The sequence below is a fragment of the Aquarana catesbeiana genome, linkage group LG09 (genome assembly GCF_042186555.1).
Source record: "Aquarana catesbeiana isolate 2022-GZ linkage group LG09, ASM4218655v1, whole genome shotgun sequence".
Lineage (NCBI taxonomy): Eukaryota > Metazoa > Chordata > Amphibia > Anura > Ranidae > Aquarana > Aquarana catesbeiana.
In genome coordinates, this window is record NC_133332.1 from 256,889,571 (window position 1) to 256,903,871 (window position 14,301).

The 14,301-nt window shown below is 42.9% G+C and overlaps 1 protein-coding gene across 2 annotated transcripts in view; it reads left to right on the forward strand.

The window, feature by feature from the left end:
• IRAK1 (interleukin 1 receptor associated kinase 1) overlaps positions 1 to 14,301 on the forward strand; it is a 144,134-nt gene that overhangs the window by 117,735 nt on the left and 12,098 nt on the right. For both annotated transcript variants that reach the window (XM_073600246.1, XM_073600247.1), the window contains 3 exons: positions 955 to 1,026; positions 2,280 to 2,504; positions 10,983 to 11,538. In XM_073600246.1, coding sequence (XP_073456347.1) covers positions 955 to 1,026; positions 2,280 to 2,504; positions 10,983 to 11,538 — 853 coding nt within the window. The remainder of the gene's footprint in view (positions 1 to 954; positions 1,027 to 2,279; positions 2,505 to 10,982; positions 11,539 to 14,301) is intronic.

Consider the following 14,301-nt stretch of genomic DNA (forward strand, 5'->3'; position numbering starts at 1 on the left):
ATTTGACAACCACTGTTTTTTTTTTTTTTTTTTTTTTGCGATATAAATGAAAAAAGACCGAAAAAGTTGAGAAAAAAAAACAAACAATGTTTTTACTTTCTGCTATAAAACATATCCAATAAAGTCAAATTTAGTCATAAATTTTGGCCAAAATATATTCTGCTACATGTCTTTAGTAAAAACAAAAAAAAAGCTAATAAGTGTACATTGATTGATTGTGCAAAAGTCATAGCATCTACAAATCATTGTGTGTATGTATATGTGTGTGTGTGTGTGTGTGTGTGTATATAATATTATATATATATATGAATTTTTATTTATTTTTTATATCATACTAATGGTGGAGATCAGCAACTTATACTGGGACTGTGATAGTGCCGCGGGCAGTCTGTCGATGGGGTGTACTGACTAACTGCCACTGACATCACCAGTGACACTAATACAATGATCAGTGCTAATAATATGCACGGTCACTGTAGTAATGGCTCTGGCTGGGAAGGGGTTAAAATTTAGATGCAAAGGGTTATCTGTGTGCCTGACGTTTACTGTGTGTACTGTGTACTGCTTTCCCTAAGCAATGTGCCTGTTTTTACTCCCTGCTTCACACATCGTTGCTGTCAGAAGAGAGCTCTGTGTTGTTTACCAACACAGGGCTCCCCTCTGTCATGCATTCAGCCAACCAGTGGGTGCTGGCCATAAATCATTGGCCGTGGCCTGCGGACCGGCTTGTGCTGCTTAGCCAGTGGCATAACAGCCAGGGTGGTGGGTGTGCGCCCCTTACCCGGAAGAAGCAGATCACATACATGTATATGAACCGGTGCAGTGGGGCCGCTCTGCTGCAGTATACCTGTGGTAGGCAGTCCCACTCTAATTATTTGTGACCAGTCTCACATGTGTTCCTAGAATGTACATTTTTTTTTCTGCATATTTTATCTGTTTTTTTGTTTGTTTTAGGTCTTACTGGAAATACTGACAGGACAAAAAGCTGTAGATAATGAAGAAAGGAGTTCTCACACTAAGTATCTGGTAAGTTTTTGTTTTTTTTTTTGTTTGTTTTGAACATTAATATTCATGCCAGAATGAACATTCCAGTTCGGATAGATGCTGCCAGGTTCAATCGCCCACCAACTTCTTTTATGTAATGGGGATCCAGGTATCTGCATTCCCTGAACCACCCACCTCCTCTTCTGTGTAATGGAGATCCTGATATCTCTGCAACTCTGTATTTCCAGAACCGCCCACCTGCCTCTTCCATGTAATGGGGATCCCAGAATCTCTGCATTCCCAGGACCGCTTATTTGCCTCTTCCATGTAATGGGGATCCCAGAATCTCTGCATTCCCAGGACCGCTTATCTGCTTCTTCCATGTAATGGGGATCCCACAATCTCTGCATTCCCAGGATCACTTATCTGCCTCTTCCATGTAATAGGGATCCGAGGTTCTCTGCATTTCCAGGACCACCCACCTGCTTTTTCCATGTAACAGAGATCTCAGTATTTGTGCGTTCCCAGAATCCCCCACCTACCTCTTCCACATAAAAGGAATTCCCAGTATCTCTGCAAGACCTCCTTCCTGACCCATTTGTTTGTACATAGAATCATATTAAAGGATAAATTCATCTTTTGGAACAGGTTACATGTTCCACCCATTTTTAGGGCGGAACATGTAACATGTTCTAGCTCCTGCCGCTAGTTCCCTTGTTCCACCCCCCCCCCCCTTTTCAGTGTGACAGAGGGCCGGGGATCATCTCCCCGCACCTGCTGTCACTCCGCCGACATGGCCGCGTCTTTCATTCACAGTTTCCTGTGAATGAATGAACTACAACTACCATCAGCCACCACGGCTGTCGACTTGTAGTTCATGGCTGATGAGCACTCTTGTAGTTTACTCACAAGCCCTGCAGCTTTCAAACATACAGCCCATATAACGGTATGGGCTGAACGCTGCAGGCCTTGTCTGCATTAAACATGCTTGAATAATTCTTAAAAAGTTCTGTACAATAAAAAAAAAAACAAGCCTGCCAATATTTCCTTTTCTAGATTATCTCCCCACCACCAACCAGCTGATAGAATGCACCCTGTGCTTTGCATTTGCTTTCTGGTTTGTGTGGGGAAAGCAGCGAGCCAATCACAGAAACGGTAAATGAGATTACAAGACTTGTTTTTATGTAGTAGACACACAGGAGTATGTTGTGGCAATATCACATTTTGTTTCATGTTTTAAATGTACAGTGGAAGTATTATTTTCCATATGATGACTGCATGCTGTATCTATACAGAAGGATTTAGTTAATGAAGAGGAGAGGGACAACGAAATGGAATCTAGTTCTGTGAAGGGAGCCATCAAAGTGTCAGAAGACAAGCAGTCCAGGGCAGCTTCTCGTATCTGCCACCAGCACCTGGATCTACGGGCTGGAGTCTGCCCTTTCGAGGTCGCCCAAGACCTTTCATTGCTTGCTTGTCGATGCTTGGGTCGTCAGAAGAAACGTCCACGCATGGTGGAGGTAACTGCTCACTTGTAAATGTAAATTCATAAATCTATAAACTGAACCCCTGGGCATTTAATGCATATAGATGTATTTTATTATTGTTGTGAATATAAAGTTGCAGAGGAATATTTTGTCAAACTGGCGCCACTGGTGTTTTGTTTTGTGTTTTTTTTTTTTTTTTGTAATCTGTATATTTATGAAAATGGTCCCTCACTTCTTAAAGGGGTTGTAAACCCTTGAGGTTTCTCACCTTAATGCATTATGCATTAATTGTGCAAATTGTGCAAATTGTGCAAATTGTATCAAACAATAGATAAAAAGGGAGGGGGGAAGAGAGGAGTGGAGAAGAAGGGAGAAAAGAGAGAGAGAGGAGAGAGGGAATCCGCTGGGAGAGCATGGAATATGAGAGATAGTAACTTGTCTAGTGGGGGCCATTATCACACAATAAGATTCAAGGCAAAAGCGGGGCTGAGCTTGAAGGGGTGGGGAGCATTGCAGCCAGAGTACAGTGCCATGTAAAAGTATTCACCCCCCTTGGCATTTTTCGTGTTTTGTTGCCTCACAACCTAGAATTAACACAGATTTTTTGAGGATTTGCATCATTTAATTTACAGAACATGCCCACAACTTTGGAGATGTTTTTTTTTTTTTTTTTATTGTGAAGCAAACAACAAATAGGACAAAATAACAGAAAAAGTCAATGTGCATAACTATTCACCCCCCTAAAGTCAATACTTTGTAGAGCCACCTTTTGCGGCTATCACAGCTCCAAGTCGCTTTGGATAAGTCTCTATGAGCTTGTTACATCAATTTTTGCCGATACTGAATGGGGCGGGGCCTGGGCGGGGCTCCGCCCCCGCGCCTGGTGCTGCCTATCAGGGGGGCTTCCTATATCGTAGAAAAGAGGAGAGCCCCCCCCCCCCTGTTTGATTACAGCGCCGGGAACATCACAGCTTTCATTTCAATAGCTGTGTGTTTCCCGCTGCGCGCCGTCACATACAGCCCCTCCCCCTTGTCCGGGCACTTTGACAGACAGACTGTTTTAAAAACAGTCACTTTCGTTATCGGTGTTGTTTCGGTATCGGTTTTCGGTTTTCGGGATCAAGGAAGATTTATTTTCGGTTTCGGCACCAAAAAACCCATTCATTGCATCCCTAGTTTTAGGTATATATTTTTCTATTTTTACTTCACCAACTTAGACTATTGTGTTCTGATCCATCACATATAATTCAGATTAAAAAAACATTGAACTAAAGGCTGTAATGTAACAAAATAGGTAAAAAGCCAAGCGGGGGGGTGAATACTTTTACAAGGCACTGTATCCGATAAGGAGAAAACTTTGTTTATCATGTGTATTATTGTCAAGCGCCAGCATCTCCTCCATTTTCATGAATGGAGGAAATGCTGTTCACTGCAGAGATCCACAGTGACAATGGGGGAATAGTGGCAGTTTTACAATAAAGCAGGATAAGTTGTCGAGCCGCAGACAAAAAGAGACGGAGGAGACATCGTTTCTGGGAGGCAACATGGAGAGGAGGGCAATCTCTGGGGTTGGCTGTAAGGATTCCTTATAGATAACATTATACACCTGAAATACCAGAAGGGTCGAATCCGTTCACACTCCCACCAGATATGGAGGTAAGTACCTGAAGTTGCACCACATCGCCAGCAGGAGGCTGGGGTAATTGGGAAGATTTGGGTCCCTGTATCATCTGGAAAGGATCTTGAAATTATTTTCCTGTGAGTAACAGGAAATAGAGGACTTGTGGGTGAAGTGGAATGCAGTCTGCCAGTCCGCTCTGGAAAGACTCTTTCCCAGATCTACCGACCACATCTTAGTGTGTGTGTGTGTGTGTGTGTGTGTGTGTGTGTGTGTGTGGGGGGGGGGTAGGTCATCCTGTGTAAGGGCTTTGGATTAGGCCATAGAGGGAGGAAAGTAGATGTCTGGGCATATCATGGAGAGAGCTTAAACATTCAAATTCAGAAAGCGGGCAATGTATTTGAGAGGAAAGGAATAAGTGTTGAGCAAAGGAAGCTACGTGTAGGGAGGTGAGCCAATCATGGGTATCCTCAGGGACAATCGGGGTCCCAAGTCCTGGTCGAATGAAAGTATGGGCCTGAGGCCAAGAGGGGTGCTGGATACAACTACTTTTTAGTGGCGAGGGAGGGTGTGGAGGGTTGGAACTTCTGTTGTGTTTTTTGTTGCTGTTGCATTTTAAAGATTTCCTCTCATTTCCTGTCCAGCTGATCGATAAAAGAAAAAACATATAAAGTTAGATAAATCTCCCAACTGGGGACACAGATCTAAAAAGAATTGCCATGGGTTCTGCTATCCCTATCCTCTTCCCCGCTGAAACCAAGCTGTGCTTACTGGGATACCCAGACCTCCCTGACAAAGAGACACACGCATTTTATTTTAGATTCTATAGGAATGGTATTCAGTTACAAATTTAAAATGCTTCTTAACAATTTTGTGTCTTTCTTCAACTTATGAACTAAAGGGGGCCTCAAATGCGGCCATGGGCATCGCCAAAGGGCCACACATAATGTTCAGTATATGTAATTTTTGAGAAGACTGTCAGAGCCTGCAGACCTAATAGAGTAAATGAGGGTCAGAGAGTATGGACATGCTACATGTTTGGCTGGGAAAAGGCTGCAGAAGACCATATGAATCTGGGAACTTGTTACATGAGGCTAGTAGAGATTAATGCTATTACCCTAATCGGCAGTGGCAGCCCATCCATAAGAGACGCCGCCCCCCTAAACCATGCACCCGGCCCCTAATCTCCATGCAGGGCCCTGGACGCATGGATTCCAATTAGGGATGCACCAATACCATTTTTTTTATGAGTACTGATAGCAATTAATATTCGCTATTGTGTTCCTGCTTCTCCTCCCCGCCAATCAGGAAGCAGGTCCTGAGACCCAATTGGCCGGGAGTCTACTTCCGGCCAATCGGGTCTCAGGACCTACTTCCTGTCCGGTCGGGAGGCGAAGCCCCTGCTCTTCCCTCGGCTGAAGCGAGGAGCAGCAGCCCTACCCCTTGTCCTCGATCCTCATCTCCTATGGCGGTGCAAGTGAGAGGGGGGGTTTATTGAACACCAGCCTCCTCTGCTAATCAGTGTTCCCACTACAGAATGCTGAAGTCTGAGGGCTGCACATCATATACTAAAGGGCCACATGCAGCCCTCAGGCTACAGGTTGGGCACCAGGGATTTGCATGAATGGAAAGGAATATTGCTTGAGTTTCATTATTTGATTACAGGAGCTACAGTACCAGATTTCACCACAAGGTGGAGCCATAGTCCTATAAAATCTGTCACTCCAGTGAGTATTCAAATATTGACCCGCTGATTTGCTTGAATACTTGTATGTACATTGGTTTGATCTCAGAAGAATTGATTTACTAAAACTAGAGTGTAAATCTGATGCAGCTGTGCATGGTAGCCAATCAGCTTCTAACTTCAGCTTGTTCAATTAAGCTTTGACAAATAAAAACCTGGATGCTAATTTAGTTTCTATGTAGAGCTGCACCAGAATTTGCACTCTCCAGTCTTAGTAAGTTTTAGTAAGGCTGGCCATACATTATACTATTTTTTGTACAACTTACCTTTTAGTTTTACCAAAACTATATAATATGAGGTCAAACATAAACACTTTCAATTTGTATGCAATCAGGCAGGCTCTTGCACTCCATAGTTGAAGGTAAATCTAAAGGAAATTGAATATAAATTAAATATTGTATAGTGTACAGTGCCTTGAAAAGTTATTCATACCCGTTGAAATTTTCCACATTTTGTGATGTTACAATCAATAACGTAAATGGATTTTATGCGATAGACCAACACAAAGTGGCACATAATTGTGAACTGGAAGTAAAATGATAAATTGTTTTCAAAATCTTTTACAAAGAAATATGTGAAAAGTTACATAGTTACATAGTAGGTGAGGTTGAAAAAAGACACAAGTCCATCAAGTCCAACCTATGTGTGTGATTATGTGTCAGTATTTCATTACATATCCCTGTATGTTGCGGTCATTCAGGTGATTAATAGTTTCTTGAAGCTTTCAATGCTCCCCGCTGAGACCACCGCCTGTGGAAGGGAATTCCACATCCTTGCCGCTCTTACAGTAAAGAACCCTCTACGTAGTTTAAGGTTAAACCTCTTTTCTTCTAATTGTAATGAGTGGCCACGAGTCTTGTTAAACTCTCTTCTGCGAAAAAGTTTTATCCCTATTGTGGGGTCACCAGTACAGTATTTGTAAATTGAAATCATATCCCCTCTCAAGCGTCTCTTCTCCAGAGAGAATAAGTTCAGTGCTCGCAACCTTTCCTCATAACTAAGATCCTCCAGACCCTTTATTAGCTTTGTTGCCCTTCTTTGTACTCGCTCCATTTCCAGTACATCCCTCCTGAGGACTGGTGCCCAGAACTGGACAGCATACTCCAGGTGCGGCCGGACCAGAGTCTTGTAGAGCGGGAGAATTATCGTTTTATCTCTGGAGTTGATCCCCCTTTTAATGCATGCCAATATTCTGTTTGCTTTATTAGCAGAAGCTTGGCATTGCATGACATTGCTGAGCCTATCATCTACTAGGACCCCCAGGTCCTTTTCCATCCTAGATTCCCCCAGAGGTTCTCCCCCCAGTGTATAGATAGTGTGGCGTACATTTGCATTCAGTCCCCTTTACTCTGTTACCCTTAACTAAAATCTAGTGGAACCAATTGCCCTCAGAAGTCATCTAATTAATAAATAGAGTCCACCTGTGTGTAATTTAATCTCAGTATAAATACAGCTGTTCTGTGAAGCCCTCAGAGGTTTGTTAGAGAACCACTAGACAGGTCAGGGATAACGTTGTGGAGAAGTTTAAAGCAGGGTTAGGTTAGAAAAAAATCTCCCAAGCTTTGAACATCTCACAGAGCTCTGTTCAATCCATCATCCGAAAATGGAAAGAGTATGGCACAACTGCAAACCTACCAAGACATGACCGTCCACCTAAACTGACAGGCCGGGCAAAGAGAACATTAATCAGAGAAGCAGCCAAGAGGGGCCCATGGTGACTGGAGGAGCTGCAGAGATCCACAGCTCAGGTCAGAGAATCTGTCAACAGGACAACTATTAGTCGTGTTCTCCACAAATCTGCCCTTTATGGAAGAGTGGCAAGAAGAAAACCATTGTTGAAAGAAAGCCATAAGAAGTCCTGTTTGCGGTTTGTGAGAAGCGATGTTGGGGACACAGCAAACACGTCGAAGAAGGTGTTCTGGTCAGATTTGATCTTTTTGGCCTAAAAGTAAAACGCTATGTGTGGCGGAAAACTAACACTGCACATCACCCTGAACACACCATACCCACTGTGAAACATGGTGGTGGCAGCATCATGTTGTGGGGATGCTTTTCTTCGACAGGGAAGCTGGTGAGAATTGATGGGAAGATGGATGGAGCCAAATACAGGGCTTATGCCGCATACACACTATCAGAATTTCCAACAGAAAAGGTCCGATGGGAGCTTTTGGTCGGATATTCCAACCGTGTGTTTGCCCCATCGGACTTTCTGTCGGCATTTCCGACGGACTTAGAACATGTTCTAAATATTTCCATCGGAAATGCAGACGGAGGTTATCCCGTTGGCAAGTCCAACTGTGTGTGCGGGGCATCAGAAGAAAACTTTTTTGTTTTCCATTTAATTACAGCATCCTTTCACCCATATTGGTTTGAAATCTTGTGACATATATAAAATTACGTTTATACAACGTTCCCTGTATAGGCTGAGCCAAACGGGTTTCTCGGGTAGCGCCATTTTTCCCTATTTATCCCCTAAAATTTCTTATTTTTGCAGGACATCCCTAGGGAGTGTCTTTGTTTAAGGGAGGCAGCCACCTGTATATACTTGGCCTATATATTTGTCCTAAGCGCAATTTTTTCAACTTCACATCAGAAGAAAACTTGTTAAGAGTCTGCAAAAGACTTGAGACTGGGGCGGAGGTTCACCTTCCAGCAGGACAACGACCCTAAACATACAGCCAGAGCTACAATGGAATGGTTTAGATCAAAGCATATTCATGTGTTAGAATGGCCCAGTCAAAGTCCAGACCTAAATCCAATTGAGAATCTGTGGCAAGACTTGAAAATTGCTGTTCATAGATGCTCTCCATCCAATATGACAGAGCTTGAGCTATTTTGCCAAGAAGAAGAATGGGCAAAAATGTCACTCTCCTAGATGTGCAAAGCTGGTAGAGACATCCCCAAAAAGACTTGCAGCTGTAATTGCAGTGAAAGGGGGTTCTACAAAGTATTGACTCAGGGGGGTGCCATACAAATGCACCCCACACTTTTCACATATTTATTTTGTAAAAAAATGTGAAACCCATTTATCATTGTCCTTCCACTTCACAATTATGTGCCACTTTGTGTTGGTCTATCACATAAAATCCCAATAGAATACATTTACGTTTTTGGTTGTAACATGACAAAATGTGGAAAATTGCAAGAGGTATGAATACTTTTTCAAAGCACTGTATGGCCAGCTTTAATCCCTCTGATTTTTTTACAGGTTGGACAAATCTACATGCATGCGTTCAGGGGAATCACCCAGATTTGTAAACAGATTTGTCCGTTGTTGCAGCCAGGACTAGACTGCATTAAAGCTGTGCAACAGACCCAAAACTACACTGGTCCACAGTACTGGGCAAATTTCACAGAACTCCTAACAATGCATTTACAATAACCAATCCCAAGTTTATAGTAAAGTACCAAAAGTTTTATGGGATGAGTTCACCTTTCTACAAAAAACAGTAAATGCACATCTTTTTGCAGGTCAAAAAAATGTGCATTTATTATTTTCTGTAGTAGGAGCCTGAAAAAGTATTGCACCAGTGATCAGCAGATTGCTGATGCCATGCAGGTTTCCTGCACACTGTCAGTGTATCTGCTTACCCGTACATCCCGTACCCCTGACAGGAAGACTCCGCGGCGCCGACAGCCGCTAAGGATGACAGGGCTTCTAGTTTATTCATACACAGAGCTGTGTGTATGAATGACGTGGCCATGTTGTCGGTGCCTCGCACGGTCTCGTTGTTTTCAAACAGTGATAGCTGATACGGGAAACTTCTCCCCATACTGCTGCCAGGGGGGCGGGTGGCGGCTGCAGCAAACTTTATGCAGGGAGTGATGCGTCTTAATCCTCCGGTTAAAGCGCCCCTAAACCCCTGGGACTTGAATTTGGTCCTGGCTGTGTTACAGAAACAGCCTTTTGAACCAATAAGTCAGATTCCTTTGGTCTTGTTGACAAGGAAGTAAATTTTTCTGGTGGCCATCTCTTCTGCTAGAAGAGTATCAGAATTAGCAGCTCTTTCCTGTAAGGAGCCTTATTTGATTATACACAAGGATAGAGTGGTACTACGCCCTCATCCTAGTTTTTTACCGAAGGTGGTTTCTGATTTTCATTTAAACCAAGACATTGTTCTACCTTCCTTTTTTCCAGATCCCTGTTCTCCGGAAGAGAGATCTCTACATTCGTTGGATGTAGTAAGAGCAGTCAAGGCCTATCTCGGGGCAACTGCTCAGATCCGCAAGACGGATGTTTTGTTTGTGCTGCCAGAGGGTCCCAATAGAGGACAGGCAGCGTCAAAATCTACCATTTCTAAATGGATTCGACAGTTGATTATTCAAGCTTACGGTTTGAAACAGAAGATTCCTCCGTTTCAGATCAGGGCACATTCCACAAGGGCTATTGGTGCTTCTTGGGCAGTGCATCACCGGGCCTCTATGGCTCAAATCTGCAAGGCCGCAACCTGGTCTTCAGTTCATACATTTACCAGATTCTATCAGGTGGATGTGAGAAGGCATGAGGATATTGCCTTTGGGCGTAGTGTGCTGCAGGCAGCGGTACAGGGTCCTCAGGTCTGATTGCACCCTACTTGGTCGTGGTCCCCCCCCCCCCTCAGGTAGCATTGCTCTGGGACATCCCATCAGTAATTACTGTGGCTCTGTGTCCCGTGATGTTCGAGAAAGAAAATAGGATTTTTTAAAACAGCTTACCTGTAAAATCCTTTTCTTTCGAAGGACATCACGGGACACAGAGGTCCCGCCCCTCTTCTAATACACTATATTGCTTGGCTACAAAACTGAGGTATCCCTGCAAGGGGAGGGATTATATAGAGGGTTGAACTTTCTGATAGGGTGTGCCAGTGTCCAATCACCAGTGATACCTATATAACCCATCAGTAATTACTGTGGCTCTGTGTCCCGTGATGTCCATCGAAAGAAAAGGATTTTACAGGTAAGCTGTTTTAAAAAATCCTGTTTTCTGGATGAACAAGCTGCCGGCTTTCCACCTTCTACTTATTCTGTCAAATGGATATAAAGAGAATACTATGTAGGCAAGGGATAGAATGTTGTCTGTATTGCAAAAATCAATAAAGAAGAAATCTTCCTTTTAAGAAGTAACCATAATAGTACATCTAAAAGCTGTTCATGCTCTCTTTGTTTGCAGGTGTTTAATGAAATTAAAAGGCTTCAGGAGCTCTTGTCCTCGATGGAGATTGGAGGTGGTGACGGCAGCGATCTCTGTGCTGGTGCTTTTGCAAGATCGGGCTCCTTTCCGCCAATGTTGGACCTCCTTTCCAGTTTGCAAGATTCAATCCTCAGCCCCCAGGAAAACACAGACAAATTTACCGCTTGTGGATTTCATGTGAATAACCCGGTGTTGGGCAGTGTGCGGCCTTACACCTCCAGTGTCTCCCAGAGCGAGGTGGACAAGCCAAACAGTCTCTGTAGTTTACCTTCTTGTGAAAGTCACAGGACTTTTCAGAGGACTCCGAATGAGCCTGTGGAGAGTGATGAGAGTATTCCTGAGTGTCAGTCCGCTTTCTCTGAGGAACGTAGGTGTCAACTGAGGAGACTACAGCGTAATCCGGTGAAGCCGGGTTTACAGTGCCGGAGCACAGCAGGTGCAACACCAAACCAATCTCAAGGCCTTAACCCTGTGACTGGACAATGCCATGGCTCTGTGCAAGAGGGGAGCAGCTTGTCGTCATCTGGCTCACAGGGTAGGTTCAGCTGTGTAGAAGAGGTACAATGATATTTGTACATAGTGTTCGTGAAATCACAAGTTGTTCAAAAAGTGAACCTGTTTTGTATTTTCATACAAGGCAAAGAAACAGGTTCACTTAGTACAGTGTCACGTGACTGTGCAATTGTAAGTTAACCACTTAAAGACCGAGCCTCTTTTTGAGATTTGTTGTTTACAAGTTAAAAACTGTTTTTTTTGCTAGAAAATTACTTGCAACCCCCAAACATTTTTTTTTTTTTTCCGAACACCCTAGAGAATAAAATGCAAGTTGTTGCAATACTTTCTGTCACATCGTATTTGCGCAGCAGTCTTACAAGCGCACTTTTTTTGGAAAAAAATACACTTTTTTAAATTTAAAAATAAGACAAAGTTAGCCTAATTTTTTTTATATTGTGAAAGATAATGTTACGCCGAGTAAATTGATACCCAACATGTCACGCTTCAAAATTGCGCCCGCTCGTGGAATGGCAACAAACTTTTACCCTTAAAGGGGTTGTAAAGGTAAAAATTTTTTCACCTTAATGCATTCTATGCATTAAGGTGAAAAAACTTTTGACAGTACCGCCGCCCCCAGGCCCCCCGTTTTACTTACCTGACGCCTCGAATCTTCGCTGCTCGTCCTCGTCATCTTCATTGCAGCTCAGCCTGGTCGCTGATTGGCTGCAGTGGATGGATTGAAAGCAGCGCAGCCATTGGCTCGCGCTGCTGTCAATCACATCCAATGACGCGGCGCGCCGGGGGGCGGGGCCGAGTGATACAGCGAGCGGCTATAGCCGCCGGCTGTATCATGGGAGCGCGCCCGCAAGCACTCACCACCATGCGAGGGAGCTCGCATTAAGGTGGTAAATGCTTGCGGGGAGGAGCTGAAACAGCCGCCGAGGGACCCCGGAAGACCAGGTTCGGGGCCACTCTGTGCAGAACGAGCTGCACAGTGAAGGTAAGTATAACATGTTTGTTATTTTTAAAAAAAAAAAAAAATTACCTTTACAACCCCTTTAAAAATATCCATAGGCGACCTTTAAAAAATTCTACAGGTTGCATGTTTTGAGTTAGAGGAGTTCTAGGGCTAGAATTATTTCTCCTGCTCTAGCGATCGCGGCAGTAACTCACATGTGTGGTTTGAACACCGCTTTCATATGCAGGCGCTGCTCACGTAATCGTTCGCTTCTGCATGCGAGCTCGGCGGGACGGGGTGCGTTTACACTTTTTATTTTTTTTCTCCTTATTTATTTTACCTTTTTATTTTTACACTGTTCTTTAAAAAGAAAAAACTTGTGTCACTTTTATTCCTATTTCAAGGAGTGTAAACATTCCTTGTAATAGAAAAAAAGCATGACAGGTCCTCTTAAATATGAGATCTGGGGTCAAAAAGACCTCAGATCTCATATTTACACTAAAATGCAATTACAAAAAAAAAAAAAATTTGTCATTTAAAAAAAAAAAAAAAAGGCCTTTTAGGAGCTATGGGTGGAAGTGACATTTTGACGACGCTTCCGCCCTGCAATGGTATGGAGACAGGTGGGGGCGATCTTGCGATCTTACGTGAGTAGCGCCCGCATATGAAAACGGTGTTCAAACCAAATATAAGTGACTCATTTTTTTTTTTTAAAGTACAGTGTAAAAAAAATAAATAAAAGTTAAAATAAATAAGAAAAAAATTTTTTTTTAAAGCGCCCCGTCCCGCCGAGCTCACGCGCAGAAGCGAGCACATACGTAAGTCACACCCGCATATGAAAACTGTGTTCAAACCACACATGTGAGGTATCGCCACGATCGTTAGAGCGAGAGCAATAATTCTAGCACTAGACCTCCTCTGTAACTCAAAACTGGTAACCTGTAGAAATAGTTAAACGTCGCCAATGGAGATTTTTAAGTGCCAATGTTTGTCGTTGTTCCACGAGCGGGCGCAATTTTGAACCGTGACATGTTGGGTATCAATTTACTCAGTGTAACATTATCTTTCACAATATAGAAAAAAATTGGGCTAACCTAACTGTTGTCTTATTTTTTGACTCAAAAAAGTGTATTTTTGTCCTGTCCTGGTCCTGTCATGCTTTTTTCCTATTACAAAGGATGTTTACATTCCTTGTAATAGGAATAAAAGTGACACAATTTTTTTTTTAAAGAACAGTGTAAAAATAAAAAATGAAAAGGTAAAATAAATAAGAAAAAAACATTTTTAAACGCGCCTAGTCCCGCCGAGCTCGCATGCAGAAGTGAACGCATACGTGAGCAGCGCCCGCATATGAAAGAGGTGTTCAAACCACACATGTGAGGTATCGCCGCAGTCGGTAGAGCAAGAGCAATAATTCTAGCTCTAGAACTCCTCTAACACAAAACATGCAACCTGTAGAATTTTTTAAACGTTGCCTATGGAGATTTTTAAGGGTAAAAGTTTGTCGTCATTCCATGAGCAGGCGCAGTTTTGAAGCATGACATGTTGGGTATCAATTTACTCGGCGTAACATTATCTTTCACTTTATAGAAAAAAATTGGGCTAACTTTACTGTTGTCTTATTTTTTAACTCAAAGTGTATTTTTTTGTCTAATAAAACTGCGATTGTAAGACCGCTGCGCAAATACAGTGTGACGTAAAGTATTGCAACAACCCCCACTTTATTCTCTAGGATGTCTGAAAAAAAAAAACGTATATAATGTTTGGGGGTTCCAAGTAATTTTCGAGCGAAAAAAACCCTGATTTTAACTTGTGAACAACAAATCTCAAAACGAGTGGTTAAAA